Raw genomic sequence first — 17,490 nt, forward strand, 5'->3', positions numbered from 1 at the left:
TTACATGGATGCCAAGGAGTTGGACTTAGGGCTGGGATATAGCTCAGTTGGAAGAGTGCTTGCCTTGCAAGCACAAGGGCCCTGGGTTCAAATCCCCAGCACCAAAAAAAAAAAAAAGAGTTGGACTTGGTAGGAAGGGGTGCTAGGCTCTGTCAGAATGGCTGCTGTGGACATGTGTTGGGGAGCATTCATGGTGCATCAAGATTTGTACTCCCTGAACTGATAGTAAGAGTGTGGGTGACTACCCAGTGCTGTGGGCATGGCCCTTTCTGTCTTTGACTCCAGCTCTGGGACCACAGACTCCTTCTCCAAGGACTTGACAACCCAGTCACGCTGCTGTTCTGGAAGGCCAAGGCATCCAGGCAGCCTTAGGGAACCCAGGTTCATCTTCCACTCACAGGGCTGACCTTGCTGGCCTCTGCCAGTCGGGACCGGCTGATCCATGTGCTGAATGTGGAGAAGAACTACAACCTGGAACAGACCCTGGACGACCATTCTTCCTCCATCACAGCCATTAAGTTTACTGGTGAGCCCCTTCCTTCCTGCTTCCTGTGCCTGATTAGATAGGTCCCTGTGCAAATAACTCCCTCTAGCTTAAACAGAAAAGGGGAGACAAGCTTTAGGCACAGCAGAATCCAAAGACTAAATTTTTTAGGTTTTTGTTTGTTTATGAAAATTAATGCCCACAGATTGTATTTACCAAGTGAATAGGTCCAGGTATGGTCCAGGTATGGAGTCCCGGCTACTCTGAAAGCTAAGACAGGAGGGCTTTTTTGTTTTGAGTACTAGGGATTAAATCCAGGTATGCTTTACCAATGAGCCACATCCTTTTTATTTTTTATTTTGAGACTGAGTCTCACTGAGTTGCTGAGGGTCTTGCTAAGTTGCTGAGGCTGGCCTTGAACTTTTTATCCTCCTGTCTCAGCCTCTCAAGTCACTGGGATTATAGGCATACAACACCATACCTGGCTTCCAGAAGGATCTTTTGAACCCAGGAGTTTAAGACCTTCCTGGACAACACAATAACAACAACAGGGTCTTTTGAGACCCTGTCTCAAAAGAAAGAATAGAATATTTTCTTTGTTGGACTCTTTAAAAAACCTTAAATTATGTTGTCACTTTGGTTTTATGTCCCAATAGATATGAAATAAAAAGCAGTTCCCTCTTCCTTATATAGACCCTCAAGTAGAATAAAAAGGGAACTTTTCAAACCTAAGATTTAAAATGCTCTTTCAGCCCCTGTATGCCTAAGTGAAACTGGTCTGCAACTTGTGTCCCAGAGTTATAGAAAAGCCCCCCAACACCACCATATATGGAATATTATGTTCATATGACCTGACCTTTGTTTTCCTGTGTCTATGCTTTTCACTTCTGAGTCATGCTGAACTTTTTTTTTTTTTTTTTTTTTGCGGTGCTGGGGATTGAACCCAGGGCCTTGTGCTTGCAAGGCAAGCACTCTACCAACTGAGCTATATCCCCAGCCCCATGCTGAATATTTTAAGGTCTTGTTCAGTCATCTCTCTTTTTCACCTTCAGGTCTGTCTTATCTCTCTGCTTATGTCTTTTGTGGGCAAGATCTTGATTGCTATTGTACCCTGGGAAGAGATTTTGCCTTTTCCTCTCAACTTTGGCAGAATTTATGGGTTGACTTTCCTTATCCTGATTTGAGGCAACTGCCCTTCCCAGAAGCAATTACTGGTGTCAGGAATTGTTCTCTTGGGCCAGGTCTGTCTCCTGTGTCCCCTATCCCCACCTGTTTCTACCCTCTGTTCCCAGGGGACCAGCATTAGAAGAATGGAAATCAGAGTGGGAATCAATGAGAGGGCAGAACCAGCACTGATAATTTTGGCAGAAAAATAGACAATATTAAGGACTGCTGAAAGCGATTTCTGTGCTGAGCAGTAATTTTTGCGTTCTATGAACTGGATAGACATGGACTCCTCCCAGCATTTATCCTCTTTCCCCATTTTACAGACATAGCCATGTAGCCAGACAGTACAGAGCCTAAGGAGCTTGCCGAAGACGGTCCTCCAAAGCCCATACTCAACCAGGAAATCAAAGGGATTCCCACAAGACTGGAGAGATTCAGTATGGAGATTCCTGGCCCTAAAATATTCCCAGGGCACAGGAGACAGGCCCTGTGGGGTTTAATTGATGAAAACCAAAGAACATATTAAAACTATATTCAAGGGTACTGAAGGTGTAATCAGTGATGAAATGCTTGTCTAGCATGTAGTAAGGCCCTGGGTTCCATCCCCAGCACTGCAGAAATAAAATAAGAAAAAAAAAAAAACCATGAAAATCTATATCCAAGAAGAATCTATTCATGGAGAGAATACATTAACTGACTCTACTTTCCTATTAAGATTATTCACATATAATCTCGTGAATGACAATTTATTGATGTCCTTCGGTCTTCCCCACTTCCTGTCCTGCCTCTCTAGCTAAGGAGGTAGAAAAACTGGGCACATAAGTTAAAAGTATTTGATAGATTCTGACGGAGACTTAACAAAAGCCTTTGGTCAGCTTAAAGTTCTTAGATATCTTTTTTTTTGCAATTTTTTTTTAATTTATTTTTATTGTAAACAAATGGGATACATGTTGTTTCAGTTTGTACATGGAGTAACAGCATACCATTTGCATATTCATATATTTACATAGAATAATGATATTTGATTCATTCTGTTATTTTTTTCCTTCCCCCCCACCCCCCACCTCTCTTTTCCCTCTATACAGTCCCTCCTTCCTCCATTCTTGTCCCCCTCCCACCCCCCATTAAGTGTCATCATCCGCTTATCAGTGAGATCATTCCTCTTTTGGATTTTTGAGATTGGCTTATCTCACTTAACATGATATTCTCCAATTTCATCCATTTGCCTGCAAATGCCACAATTTTATTATTTTTTATAGCTAAGTAATATTCCATTGTATATATATATACCACAGTTTCTTTATCCATTCATCAATTGAAGGTCATCTAGGCTGGTTCCATAATCTGGCTATTGTGAATTGAGCAGCTATGAACATTGATGTGGCTGTATCTCTGTAGTATGCTGATTTTAAGTCCTTTGGGTATAGGCCGAGGAGTGGGATAGCTGGATCAAATGGTAGGTCCATTCTAAGTTTTCTAAGGAATCTCCACACTGCTTTCCAGAGTGGCTGCACTAATTTGCAGTCCCACCAGCAATGTATGAGTGTACCTTTTTTCCCACATCCTATCCAACACCTATTGTTGCTTGTATTCTTGATAATCGCCATTCTGATTGGGGTGAGATGGAATCTTAGTGTAGTTTTGATTTCCATTTCTCTTATTACTAAAGATGTTGAACATTTTTTCATATGTTTGTTGATTGCTTGTACATCTTGTTCTGTGAAGTATCTGTTCATTTCCTTAGCCCATTTGTTGATTGGGTTATTTGTATTCTTGGTGTAGAGTTTTTTGAGTTCTTTATATATTCTGGAAATTAGTGCTCTATCTGAAGTATGAGTGGCAAAGATATTTTCCCACTCTGTAGGCTCTCTCTTCACATTGCTGATAGTTTCCTTTGCTGAGAGAAAGCTATTTAGTTTGAATCTATCCCAGTTATTGATTCTTGCTTTTATTTCTTGTGCTATGGGAGTCCTGTTAAGGAAGTCTGATCCTAAGCCAACAGGGTGAAGATGTGGACCTACTTTTTCTTCTATAAGATGCAGGGTCTCTGGTCTGATTTTCGACGGGTCCTTGATCCATTGTGAGTTGAGTTTTGTGCAGGGTGAGAGATAGGGGTTTAGTTTCATTCTGTTGCATATGGATTTCCAGTTTTCCCAGCACCATTTGTTGAAGAGGCTCTCTTTTCTCCATTGCATATTTTTGGCACCTTTGTCTAGTATGAGAAAATTGTATTTATTTGGGTTTGTGTCCATGTCCTCTATTCTGTACCATTGATCTACCTGTCTATTTTGGGGCCAATACCATGCCGTTTTTGTTACTATTGCTTTGTAGTATAGTTGAAGTTCTGGTATTGGGATACCCCCTGTTTCATTCTTCCTGCTAAGGATTGCTTTAGCTATTCTGGGTTTCTTATTCTTCCAGATGAATTTCATGATTGCTTGCTCTATTTCTGTGAGGTACATCATTGGGATTTTAATTGGAATTGCATTGAATCTGTATAGCACTTTTGGTAGTATGGCCATTTTGACAATATTAATTCTGCCTATCCAAGAACATGGGAGATCTTTCCATCTTCTAAGGTCTTCCTTAATTTCTTTCTTCAGTGTTTTGTAGTTTTCATTGTAGAGATCTTTTACCTCTTTGGTTAGATTGATGCCCAAGTATTTTATTTTTTTTGAGGCTATTGCAAATGGAGTTGTTTTCCTTGTTTCCCTTTCAGCTGTTTCATCGCTTGCGTATAAAAATGCTGTAGATTTATGCATGTTGATTTTATAGCCTGCTATTTTGCTGAATTCATTGATGAGGTCTAGAAGTTTTCTGGAGGAGGTTTTTGGATCCTCTAAATATAGAATCATGTCATCCGCAGATAGTGACAGCTTAAGTTCCTCTTTTCCTATTCATATCCCTTTAATTTCTTTAGTCTGCCCCATTGCTCTGGCTAGAGTTTCGAGGACAATGTTGAATAGAAGTGGTGAAAGAGGACATCCCTGTCTTGTTCCCGTTTTTAAAGGGAATGGTTTCAGTTTTTCTCCATTAAGAATGATGTTGGCCATGGTCTTAGCATAAATAGCCTTTACAATGTTCAGGTATGTTCCTACTATCCCTATTTTTTCTAGTATTTTAAGCATGAAGAGGTGTTGTATTTTGTCAAATGCTTTTTCTGCATCAATTGAAATAATATGATTCTTATCCTTAAGTCTATTGACATGATGGATTACGTTTATTGATTTACGAATGTTGAACCATCCTTGCATTCCAGGAATGAACCCTACTTGATCATGGTGCATAATTTTCTTAATATGTTTTTGGATACGGTTTGCCAATATTTTGTTAAGGATCTTTGCATCTATATTCATCAAGGATATTGGTCTAAAATTTTCTTTCCTTGATGTGTCTTTTCCTGGTTTGGGTATGAGGGTGATATTAGCTTCATAGAATGAGTTTGGTAGGGTACCCTCCTTTTCTATTTCCTGGAATACTTTGAGAAGTATTGGAATGAGTTCTTTGAAGGTCTTGTAGAACTCGGCTGAGAATCCGTCTGGTCCTGGGCTTTTCTTGGATGGTAGATTTTTAATGGCTTCTTCTATTTCATTGCTTGATATTGATCTGTTTAAATTGTGTATATCCTCCTGGTTCAGTTTGGGCGGAGCATGTGTCTCTAGAAATTTGTCAATGTCTTCGGTTCTTTCTATTTTGTTGGAATACAGATTTTCAAAGTAGCTTCTCATTATGTTCTGTATCTCAGTGGTGTCTGTCATGATATTTCCTTTTGCATCATGTATTTTAGTAATTTGAGTCTTCTCTCGCCTTCTCTTTGTTAGTGTGGCTAAGGGTTATCTATTTTGTTTACTTTCTCAAAGAACCAACTTTTTGTTATGTCAATTTTTTGAATAGTTTCTTTTGTTTCAATTTCATTGATTTCAGCTCTGATTTTAATTATTTCCTGTCTTCTACTACTTTTGCTGTTATTCTGTTCTTCTTTTTCTAGGGCTTTGGCTGTAATGTTAGGTCATTTAATTGTTGACTCTTCATTCTTTTCTGGAATGCGCTCCATGCAATGAATTTTCCTCTTAGTACTGCTTTCATAGTGTCCCAGAGATTTTGATATGTTGTATCGTCATTCTCATTGACCTCTAAGAATTTTTTAATCTCCTCCCTGATGTTTTTTGTTATCCATGTTTCATTCAATAGCATATTATTTAGTCTTCAAGTCTTGGAGGAATTTCCTTTTTTTATTTTGTCATTGATTTCTACTCTCAGTCCATTATGATCTGATAGAACACAAGGCAGTATCTCTATTTTTTTGCATTTCCTAAGGGCTGCTTTGTGGCATAACACATGGTCTATTTTCAAGAAGGTTCCATGTGCTGCTGAGAAGAAAGTGTATCCGCTCATTGATGGATGGAATGTTCTATATATGTCTATTAAGTCTAGGTTATTGATTGTGTTATTGAGTTCTATGGTTTCTTTGGTTGGATTTTATTTGGAAGATCTATCTAGTGGTGACAGCGGTGCGTTAAAGTCGCCCAGAATTAATGTGTTGTGGTCTATGTGATTCTTGAAATTGAGAAGGATTTGTTTGATGTACAGGGATGCACCATTGTTTGGGGCATAAATATTTACTATCGTTTTGTCTTCCTGATTTATGGTTCCCTTAAGCAGTATGAAATGTCCTTCTTTATCCCTTCTGACTAACTTTGGAATATTCCTCATGGAATATTTTGTTGAGAACATTCTGTAGTGCAGGCTTTCTATTTATAAATTCTTTTAACTTTTGTTTATCATGGAAGGATTTTATTTCATCTTCAAATCTGAAGGTTAGTTTTGCTGGGTATAGGATTCTTGGTTGGCAACCATGTTCTTTCAAAGCTTGAAATATGTTGGTCCAGGCCCTTCTTGCTTTTAGAGTCTGGATTGAGAAGTCGGCTGCTATCCGTATTGGTCTCCCCCTATATGTAATCTCATGCTTTTCTCTCGCGGCCTTCAAAATCCTATCTTTATTTTGAATGTTAGGCATTTTCATTATAATGTGCCTTGGTGTGGATCTGTTGCGATTCTGTGCATTTGGTGTTCTGTAAGCCTCTTGTATTTGATTTTCCATTTCATTCTTCAGGTTTGGGAAATTTTCTGATATTATTTGATTGAATAGGTTGTTCATTCCTTTGGTTTGTATCTCTGTGCCTTCCTCAATCCCAATAATTCTTAAATTTGGTCTTTTCATGATGTCTCATAGTTCTTGGAGATTCTGTTTATGATTTCTTACCATCTTCTCTGTTTGGGTGACTTTATATTCAAGATTAAATATTTTGTCTTCATTGTCTGAGGTTCTGTCTTCCAAGTGGTCTAGTCTGTTGGTGATGCTTCCCATTGAGTTTTTTATTTGGTTTATTGTCACCTTCATTTCAAGGATTTCCGTTTGGTTTGATTTTTTTGAGAATCTCTATCTCTCTTTTGAAATGATCTTTTGCTTCCTGCAGGTGCTCTTTCAGCTTATTGGTATTATCATTCATTGTCTGCATTTGCTCTCTTATCTCATCCTTTGCTTCGCGAATCATCTTAATCATGTATAATCTGAAGTCCTTTTCTGACATTTCTTCTAACATACTGTAATTGGATTCTATTACTGTAGAATCTAGATTTGTTTGGATCATTTTCTTCCCTTGTTTTTTCATGTTGTTCATGTATCTTCCCCTCTAGCAGTGCAGATTTCCCCCTATAGGCTTATAGTGGCCCTATAGGTTTCCAAAACCCTTTCTTTAAGGGGAGATCAATATTAGCAGTGCCCAAATCAGACACTATGCAATCCTAGACCAAATAGCCCCTATGGGGACAATAACAAAATTGTCATAATAAAAAAAATGAGTTCAAATGTTATCTTCAGTAAAACAAACAGGTTTGCAGTAAGGTCTGCAGTTTCTCATGGAGGACAAAGAGGATGCAGAGGGATGTAGAATATGGCTGTTAATGGGATAAGAAAAGAATATACAGAAGTTCTAGAAAATAGAAAGGGTGAGAGTGTAATCAAAAGAAATTGGATGTTAGCATGCAAAAAAGGGAGAAAGAGACTCTGAGGGAACAGGTAAACAAAAGGAAAAGAAAGCAAGAAAGTAAAGAAATAAAAACTTAAATTTTTTTTTAAAAAGGAGAAAAAAGAAAATCTACTGTATAACAGTCATATACTAATGAAACCTCCCAGTGTTCAGTAGCCTGATGCATGAGAGGTATCTGACAATGAGCTTCAAGCCTCCAGCAGGCGTCTCAGGATGGGATTTGCCCCACCTGAAGATCGGAGCTTTGGCTTCCAGGATTATCCAAGATGGCCGCTCTGGCTTCGAAATGTGTTGGCAAATGGGGAACTGTAGCTCAGGGGTGGATGTGGTCAGCTGGAGGTCCTGGAGACGGGATGCAGTTGGTCCGGCAGGGGTCCTGGGGGTCCAGTGTGTTTGGTGTAGTTGTGGGATCCTGGAGGCCGGTGCAATCAGTCAGTCTGGGTTCCTGATGATAGGGCTCAGTCAGTTGGTCTGGGGGTCCTGGCAGCAGGGAGCAGTCAGTTGATGTGAGGGCTCTAGAGGCAGGGAGTGGTCGGTCGGGCTGAGGGATCCTGGAGATGGGGCTCAGTCAGTCCGGCCAGGGGTCCTACGGGGCCTGGCTGTTGTCTCAAAATCCTTAGATATCTTTAGAAAACATTTAAACCACTGGGCACGGTGGCATACACCTGTAATCCCAGCAGCTTGGGAGGCTGAGACAGGAGTATCACTAGTTCACACCCAGCCTCAGCAAAACCAAGGCACTAAGCAACTCAGTGAGACCCTGTCTCTAAATAAAATACAAAATAGGGCTGGGGATGTGGCTCAGTGTCCCAGTGCCCCTGAGTTCAATCCCTTGTACCCAAAAAAAACAAAAACATTTAAACCATCCTATTCAGTAGGATATAGGTAGTTAGAATAAATCAGTAAATCTAACAGCTTGACCAGCAGTGGCCCACCTTTAATGAATGGTCTAGATCCAGGAGAGTTACTGACTGGCCACGGGGTAGCTAGGAGTCAGGCTGTAAGGTCATTTAGTGAATGAAGGTCATGGCCCTTCACTAGAACCCCTGGCTAATCTAAAAGGATGCAGACCCTATTGGAAGCTGCCCTGCTGAAGGCTCAATCTTCTGTCTTCTTGAAATATATATCCAAACAAGTGAACAAAAATGTGTGTAGTTTACAGCATAATGCAGAGAAATCTCCATCCAAGTTCATAGTCCGTAGGTCTGAGCTGGTACAGATGCAGCCATTGTTTATAGCCAGAGACTGTTCTGATCTCTTGTGGTCTGCATATTACTAAATGCTTGGAATTAGCACCCACGGGTTAAGAAGCGGAATGTTACCAGGACCTTGAAGGCCCTCTCTGGGTCCCTCCCAGGTTACACTCCCTCCCCGACACAGGTTTCACTCCCTTCTGTGTCCAGTGACTCCTGCTCGAGTTTTATCCAACCCTTGTATGTTAGGCCTGGACTCTTGAATGTCCTGTCACGGAGGAGCCACTTTTTTTTTTCAATACTAGGAATCGAACCCATGACTTCACATGTACCAGGCAAACACTCTGATGATGGCCACATCCCCAGCCCCACAGCATCTCTTGTACCAAGACTCCAAATGGTTTTTATTTGTTCTGTCTTCTCAGCCTTACCACAGTTTGTTTTCTTTAAAGACATGAAAATACTAAAAACAGAACCTTTATCAGGCTTACCACATGGCAGCCCGGTTACAAAGGCTTCACACAGCTCTACAGGAGAGGAGCTGTTATTTGGCCCATTGAACAGATAGGAAGGCAAGGGTCTAAGGGGAAGCCCAGGTTCCAAGCACAGCATGAACAGCACCAGAGAATGCCTGTGTTCAGTCCTGGCCCTGCCCTGGTTCTCTATACACCTTGGGACAAGGACTTTGTGTCTCTGAGCCCCATTCTGTGTATAGTGGAATGGCTGGTGAGTGTTCATTCAGGAAGATCAAGCACATGTATGGGATCTAACCCAAAGTTAGTGTGCGTGTTCTGATTGTTTTTTTTTTTTTCCTCCTAAGGTGCCGGGAATTGAACCCAAGGCCTCAGATATGCTAGGCAGATGCTCTACCACTGAACTACATCTCCAGCCCTTTTTTGTTTTATTTTGAGATAGGACTCACTGCATTTCCCAGGCTAGCCTTGAACTTGCAATCCTCAGCTTCAGCCTCCCAAATAGCTGAGATGACAAGTGTGCACTGCTGCACACTGCTCCTGATTATTCTTGATGGTGTGAGCCTCCCGGCCATCTCCACTTGTCCATCATGCATTCTCACCTCCATTCTGCTGCTCCAGTCACCCATCAAACCCGCACATTGGAAGCTGGACTTGGTGATGCGCACCTATAATCCCAGCAACTTGGGAGACTCAGGTGGGAGGATCACAAGTTCAAGGCCAGCCTCAGCAACTTAGTAAGACCCTATCTCTAAAAATAGAAAAGGCTGGGAGTGTAGCTTGGTAGTAGCGCACCACTGGGTTCAGTCTCCAGTACTACAAAGAATAGGATAGATTCTGTATTGGAGATGGTGTCGCTTCTGAGTCCCTGGTCTGTTTCCCAGTATGCCCTTGCTCTGCAGTGGCCTGCCTTTCCCACAGCTCCATCTATGCCCACTCATGCACCAAGTTCATGTCTTACAGAGTCTCATCCAGGCTTATCACCCACCTCACCTCCAGGGAGCTCACCTTGATCCTTGATTGCCCTTGCAGTAGAGTTGTCTCACTCGTCCCTCCTTTACCATGTGTCCCAGCCCTTGCTAACCCTTCTCCTTTCCCAGGCAACAGAGACATCCAGATGATCAGCTGTGGGGCAGACAAGAGCATCTATTTTCGCAGTGCTAAGAAGGTAGGTGGGGTGAACTCATTGGGCGGGGGGAGCTTGTCAGGGGTGTCCACTGAAGGTCTTTCCTGCCCTGCCAGTCCTCAGATGGACTGCACTTTGTCCGTACCCACCACGTAGCAGAGAAGACCACCTTGTATGACATGGACATTGACATCACACAGAAGTACGTGGCTGTGGCCTGCCAGGATCGCAATGTGAGGTGAGGAGGAGCTGCCCTGCACCCTTTGTTGGCCTGACCTGGGCTGGTTTCTGAGCAGGCCTCTGTGGGACCTCACTGGGTTCTATCTTCTCTTTAGCTACCTGCTTTTCTTTCTCTGCTCACCTGGCCCCTGAGAAGATGGGAGGGTGAGGAACTCAGCAGATGTTTCTTAGAAGCCAGGCTTTCCTAAGCTTAGTCAATAAGTCCACAGAAGACTCCCTTTAGACTCTCTTGGGAGTCAGTATGGAATGACTGAGAGATCATAAACTCACTTACCCACCTTCCTTTATCCCTTCTCTGAGCTAGACAGTGCTGGGGTCATGGCAGTGGTCCTTCTTCATAGAGTTCACAATCCACTGGGGGTACACAGTCATGTCATCAGGCAGTAGCAGTGCAGAATGGCCAGGACTGAGACAGAGGGAGCCCAGGGGCCCTAGGCAAACACCCAACCCCACTTTGAATCAAGCAGGCTTCCTGGAGGAAGGGAACATCAGAACTGAGCCTGGGGAGGATATATCCATCTCCTTCATGGGCTCATTCAGATTGGGGGCCAGGTTCTAAGCTTTCTGTATGGAGGGGATGGACACTAACAGCAGGTACCCCAGGTCATTGCCTCCATGACTTCAGATTGAGACAGGGTTTCAGTTCAGGCAGCAGATAGGGACAAGAGGTGGTAGAAGACTTCCGGGGGAAAGGAAGGCAGTAGGAGCCAAGAAGGGAAATGGGGCTGGCATGAGGGCAGGGCCCTCCTATGTCCCACATTATATCCCACCTCCCCAGGATCTACAACACAGTGAATGGGAAGCAAAAGAAGTGCTACAAGGGCTCTCAGGGTGATGAAGGGTCTCTGCTGAAGGTGAGGAGTGGAGGCCTCTGGGATGGGAGCCACACACCTGCACTCCCACAGGGGGCTCGTATCTGCCGCCTTGTGATGATGCCCTGTGCCAAGAGTCCACATGGAGTGGGTTGACAGTCAGTGGGGAGTGGGATGTTTAGCCCAGGCCTCACAAAGGAATGAAGCAGGTAGCCTGTGTGACACAGGGGACTCTTCCTGACAGGTCCACGTAGACCCCTCAGGCACCTTCCTGGCCACAAGCTGTTCTGACAAAAGCATCTCAGTGATAGACTTTTACTCAGGAGAGTGCATTGCCAAGATGTTCGGCCATTCTGGTGAGTAAACCTCGCTACCTGACTACCTCCCTTGCCACCCACAGCCTCTGACTCACACAGGCAGCTTCTCTGCTTTGCTTGCAGAAATTGTTACTGGCATGAAGTTCACTTATGACTGTCGTCATTTGATCACAGTATCTGGAGACAGGTAGGACATCACTGGAGGCCATCCCTGACTGTACCCCTCCAATGAGGGCGGGCGGGGGGTTGGGGAAAGTGGGACCAGCCACACTGTGTTCGCCGCCTGCCTGCATGGAGAGCATTTCTAAGCTTTCCAACTCACTCCCATCTTGGACAGTATACACCTTGGTTTTCACACCCAGTCCTGAGTTCAGATTCTAGATCTGTCACTTGTCTTATAACCTGGTCATTTCTCCTCGCTGAGCCTTACTTTTCTCCTCTGTGAGTGATGATACTGTCTACCTTGAAAATTGTATGAAAAAAATTGACTGGGATGGGATATATGAATTTTGTAGCATTTGGTTGGTGCCCAAGGAAGTCCCTTTGTCCCTTTTGTCACTCCCTTTAGTTTACCACATTCCTTCCCCAGAGTATCCTTCCTCAGGTCTTGAGGCCCTCAGAGAAGGTGCTGATTTACTGGGATGACCTAGACCCAGGCCAGGGTATAGATCCAACAGTACAGAGCTTCTGGGGAATGGGGTCTTGGCTATGGTGACCTGGGTGGCTTTGGGTCAGTTGTTTCAGTGGCTCCCATGTTCAGTTTGCTCCCTCTTCCACATCTCTCTTTTGCCTGTGCAGCTGTGTATTCATCTGGCACCTGGGCCCAGAGATTACCACCTGCATGAAGCAACACTTGCTGGAGATCAACCACCAGGAGCAACAGCGGCAACTGCAGCCCAAGGACAGGAAGTGGGGCAGCCAACCCAGGTCCTGGCAGCCCCATCCATTCCCCAGGGATCCTTGGAGAAGTGATGCTGGGGACATGACCAGGGCCAAAACAGCCCTAGGCCATGTCCTAGTACACTCACAGACTAATCAAGGAGATAGACTTTGGAAACAAAGTTCTAATAACATATGAGAAAAGTTTTAAAGTACAGAATCAATGGCAATCCTCTGAGCACTGTGATACTATAAGGGATGTGTCCCAAGGGTCTGGGGGAACCAGAGGGTCCCTGACCAGTGATGATTGGGAGTGGGTGATCAGGAAGGATACTGGAAGGGAGTGTACAGTGGGAAGGGTGTAGTCCTCTTACTCTCAAAAAAAAAAGCCATTCCTTCACTTCTCTGAGTCCCCCAGATTTCTTTGAAATCTTTATGCTGCAAACTAGCATTATTTGGAGCAAACTCAGGTTCTAGTTTTTTGTTTGGGGAAGGGGGGTTGTTTGGCTTTTTTATTTTTCTTTTTTCATTTTTCTTTTTTGTGTGTGGTACTGGGTATTGAACCAGGGCAGTATGTAAGTGAGGCAGTTACTCTAACACTGAGACACAACCCCAGCCCAGTGGTGGGGTACTTATTTTGAACAGGAAAATTTTGGAGTTTGCCTCTCTGGTACCTCTGAGTCTGTCCCTGTCTGTGCTTCTCCTCTTGGATGCTTTGCCATTACCTCCATGTGGACTCCCAGGGCCCCATGAGAACCAGGCCTTGACATGGGCCAGTCCTGAGGTGGTGTTGGAGTGTCACACAGACGTAGGTACCAAAGGAGTGGGCAGCTCCCTTTGGCTCTTGGTTTTGAGACTCACACCACACTGTGGAGCTCCAGGGCCCACCTTGTCCAGATGATTTAGTCTCTCATACTCAGAATTAGTAAAGCCTTATTGCTTCCACCCAAGGGAACCCAGTAACCCAGGACTGTGGCCTCATTATCTGTGTGTCCCTTGCTGTGCTATTGGAGAGTCTTGTCATCAAACTCAGCCTTTGTCATATCTCATTTATTAGTGGAGAGGGTGTGTCAAACGAACCATCTTGTGGCACCATCTTGACTGGAAGCCAAGACTACGTTCCTGTAGAGTTTTGTACAGGGCCCAGCTCTAAGCAAGTCCTCCACTTCACCTCATTTATCTGTAATTCTCTCCTTTCATCCTCCTTCCTGGCTTTAGGCAGGAGACTTATGCATCCATGCCCAGTGAGATTCTATCCCTAAGCCCTGGAGAGCAGACAGAAGATGAGATGGAGGAAGAGTGTGAACCAGAAGAGCTGCTGAAAACACCATCCAAAGAGAACTTGGATCCAGGTTGGGAAATGGGCCAATCTGGAGGGGCCCTGCTTTGAACTGTCAGTATAGGGAATCATCGTTGGGTGGGTCTGGCCCACTACCTTACTTGACTGTTGAGTTGTTTGTCCTCTTTTTATGGATTCCAGGTCCTCAGTGCCTACTGACCAATGGCAAGCTGCCACTCTGGGCCAAGCGGTTGGTGAGTCTTTCAGGAGAGTAGAATGCCTAGGGGCTGGCAAGGAGGCACCCTCCTCATTTTCCTCTTTTTCTGGGAACACTTATCCCTTCCCATGTCTTGCCTTTGTTTTGAGAACCTTGTTGTCCTTCCAGTTTCAGATCTGTCAGCTCTGGGTTCATGCAACATGTGTGCCCTATGCCAGGCATTGTTCTGGCTGTTGGAGATAAGCAGTGATCGAGACAGACAAAAACCCCACCCTTCTCAGGCTAACTTATTAGTGTAACCACATTAAATAAGTAAATTATATAGTATGCTGAAATCTAATAAGTGCTATGGAGAAAAAGAGATTAAGAAGGAAAGTAAGGAGTGTTGGGGATGGCAATTTTAGGGTAAACAGAAAAGACCTTGCAGGCTTGGGAGATAGCTCAGTTGGTAGAGTGCCTGCCTCACAAGCACAAGGCCCTGAGTTCGATCCCCAGTACCGCAAAAAAAAAAAAAAGAAAGAAAGAAAGAAAAGATCTTGCTAGTTAGATAATATTTGTTCTAGGCAGAACAGTATGCAAATGCCATGAGGCAGGATTGTGCTTAGTGTGTTCAAAGAACAGGCTGGTTGAGGTATCTGGTTTGAGATAATTGAGAGGCAGAGAGGGAAGAGAAAGGCTCAGAGGCAATAGGGACCAGATTGTGTGGGGTATGTGGGCTCTGGTGAGTCCTTCTTGTCCTTCGTCACCTTTCTTCATTAGATGGAGCCAAGGGAGGTCTTGGAGCCCAGGAAGGCTGTGATCTAACTCAGGCACTGATAGGACCCTGTGGCTGCACATGGGAAGCAGACTCAGGAACAGCTGGGAGGAGACTCCTGCAATAATCCAGGAGGGAGAGTCTGGGGACTAGATCAGGAGGAAATGATGGTTGGACTCTAGTTGGACTTCAGAGGTAGAGCCAATCTACTGGATGTGAGGAGAAAAAGAAGGACCGAGATGATGTTAAGATGGAATGAATGACTGGGCGTGGTGGTGATGCACCCCTGGAATCCCAGCTAATTGGGAACCTGAGTCAAGAGGATCACAAGTTCAAGGTCAGTCTCAGCAATTTAGCAAGAGCCTATCTCCAAAAGGATTGGGGCTGGATGTGGTGGCACATGCCTGTAATCCCAGCAATTGAGGAGGCTAAAGCAAGAGGATCACAAGTTCAAGGCCAGTCTGTGAGACAGGGGCAGTAAAGGAAGCAGATGGCTCACTCTCACACATCACTTGACAAGACCCTGTCTCAAAATAAAAAGGACTGGGGTTGTGGCTCATTGGTAGAGTGCTTCTGGATTCAATCCCTAGTACTAAAAAAACATGGAGTGAATGTTGACTTGGCTGAGGAATGAATGGGCTAGGAGCTGGTAAGTTAGAAGCCAACAGCAGAATCCTAAAATCTAGGTTGGAGTGTATTTCAGAAACAATGTCATTCCTCAGGGAGCATCCTTTTCTGCAGACCAGGTCAGGGCACCTGGCTATGCTCACTCAGCCCCCCACCCAGCTTTTCCTTATGAGCACACATTACAGTCGGAATGACACTCAACAAATATTCATAGCATGACTCTGTTTTAAGCCTTTTTTTTTTTTTTTTTGGTGGTGCTGGGGATTTGAACCCAGGACCTTGTGCTTGCAAGGTCCAACCAAGCTATATTCCCAGCCCCTGTTTTAAGCCTTTTATATGTATTTTCTCATTGAATCCTCACTGAAGTAAGGGCTTCTTATCTCCATTTCACAGACAGAAAAATTGAAGCCCAGAAAGGTTAAGTAACTAGTCAAGTGTCCCACTGCTAGGCATTAGGTGTGAGGTTGACCCAATGCAGCCAGCTCCAGAGCCTGTCTTCTCACACAGCACCCTCTGTCGACTCTCCAGCAATGGTTTTGGTAGGAGGCAGTGGTAGGTAGAACTAGAAGTAGCCATATTTTGGATGTATGGATGGCAGAGCTAACAGAATATGCAGATGATATACAGTGTGGAGCATAAGGGATAGACTCAGGGAAAAGGAAGAAGGGATGAGGCCAAGGTTGGAGGCCTGAACAACTGGGAAGAATAACTGAGGCAGGGAAGGTTTTAGGAGGAACAAGTTTGGGGGATCAGGAATGGAGTTTGTAACATGTTAACTCAGGAATATCTACTGTACATCCGTGCAGCTGCATTGAGAAAGGTTTAAGCTGGAGATGTTTCTGGAAGTTGTTTCTGAAAGGTTTTTAAAGCCAAGAGACTGGGTGAGGTACATGCAGTGTCACTGCAGTTGATGAGCACTTGGCTAGCTGCTTGACCATTCTCTCAAGCTAGGAGATGATGATGTGGCAGATGGCTCAGCCTTCAACACCAAGCGCAGCTACCAGCCTCATGGCCGCTGGGCAGAGCGAGCAGACCAGGAACCCCTCAAGACCATTCTGGATGCCCGGGACCTGGATTGCTACTTTACCCCGATGAAACCTGAAAGTCTGGAGGACTCCATTCTAGACACAGTGGAGCCACAGAGTCTGGCAGGCCTGCTAAGCGAGGTACAGCCTAACCCAGCCTACAGCCCCTCCCCCACGACTTCCCCACCAGGGCCTGGGGCTTCCATGCTTTATTTTGAAAGCAGGTCTGAGTGTCCAATTCCAGGGGTGTGGAGATGATTATGAGAGAGGGTGGAGGGCAGGAGGGTGAACCCTGGGATTCTTTGGGAAATGGGTCATTTGAGGGTTAAGAAATTGGACCCTGGAACAGCCTATTCCTGAGTGGGGGGCATTCAAGTAGAGAGCTCTGGTTTAAGCCCCTGTGGCCTCTCTGGACCTACATCCCCCCCCCCAAAAAAAAATGGTCAAAACAATCTCCTCTGAATAAATTAATACCTAAAACATAAATAAATAAAGCAATTTCCTCTGCCTCTGAGGACTTTTGTAGAAATCCAGTGCTAAGGACAGGGCCTGGGCCCCTGGAGAGAGATAACCAAGCAACTTAGCTCTTACCTTATTATATTCTAAGAGAACATTCTTTTTTATTCTAATACATAATATATAATTTTTCTTCTACTATATATTATATATGCATTAATGCGCATAGGTATACAGCTTATATATATCTTAGGTATACAGCTTTATGGATTATCTGTGTAATTCATATGTATGTGCCAGCTCTCCCCATTGATTGGTTTGCCCTACCTTCCTTCCTTCCGTTCTTCCTTCCTTCTTTCCTAGAATTCAAACTAAGGGTTCTTTCACACTG

The 17,490-nt window shown here is 44.1% G+C and overlaps 1 protein-coding gene across 3 annotated transcripts in view; it reads left to right on the forward strand.

The window, feature by feature from the left end:
* Positions 1–17,490, forward strand: part of WDR62 (WD repeat domain 62) — a 46,007-nt gene that overhangs the window by 23,820 nt on the left and 4,697 nt on the right. For all 3 annotated transcript variants that reach the window (XM_079118805.1, XM_079118807.1, XM_079118806.1), the window contains exons 13-22: positions 401–526; positions 10,468–10,535; positions 10,610–10,731; positions 11,512–11,587; positions 11,790–11,901; positions 11,986–12,049; positions 12,661–12,789; positions 13,960–14,093; positions 14,222–14,274; positions 16,566–16,784. In XM_079118805.1, coding sequence (XP_078974931.1) covers positions 401–526; positions 10,468–10,535; positions 10,610–10,731; positions 11,512–11,587; positions 11,790–11,901; positions 11,986–12,049; positions 12,661–12,789; positions 13,960–14,093; positions 14,222–14,274; positions 16,566–16,784 — 1,103 coding nt within the window. The remainder of the gene's footprint in view (positions 1–400; positions 527–10,467; positions 10,536–10,609; positions 10,732–11,511; positions 11,588–11,789; positions 11,902–11,985; positions 12,050–12,660; positions 12,790–13,959; positions 14,094–14,221; positions 14,275–16,565; positions 16,785–17,490) is intronic.

The sequence above is a fragment of the Sciurus vulgaris genome, assembly GCF_902686455.1.
Source record: "Sciurus vulgaris genome assembly, chromosome: 17".
Taxonomy (NCBI): Eukaryota; Metazoa; Chordata; class Mammalia; order Rodentia; family Sciuridae; genus Sciurus; species Sciurus vulgaris.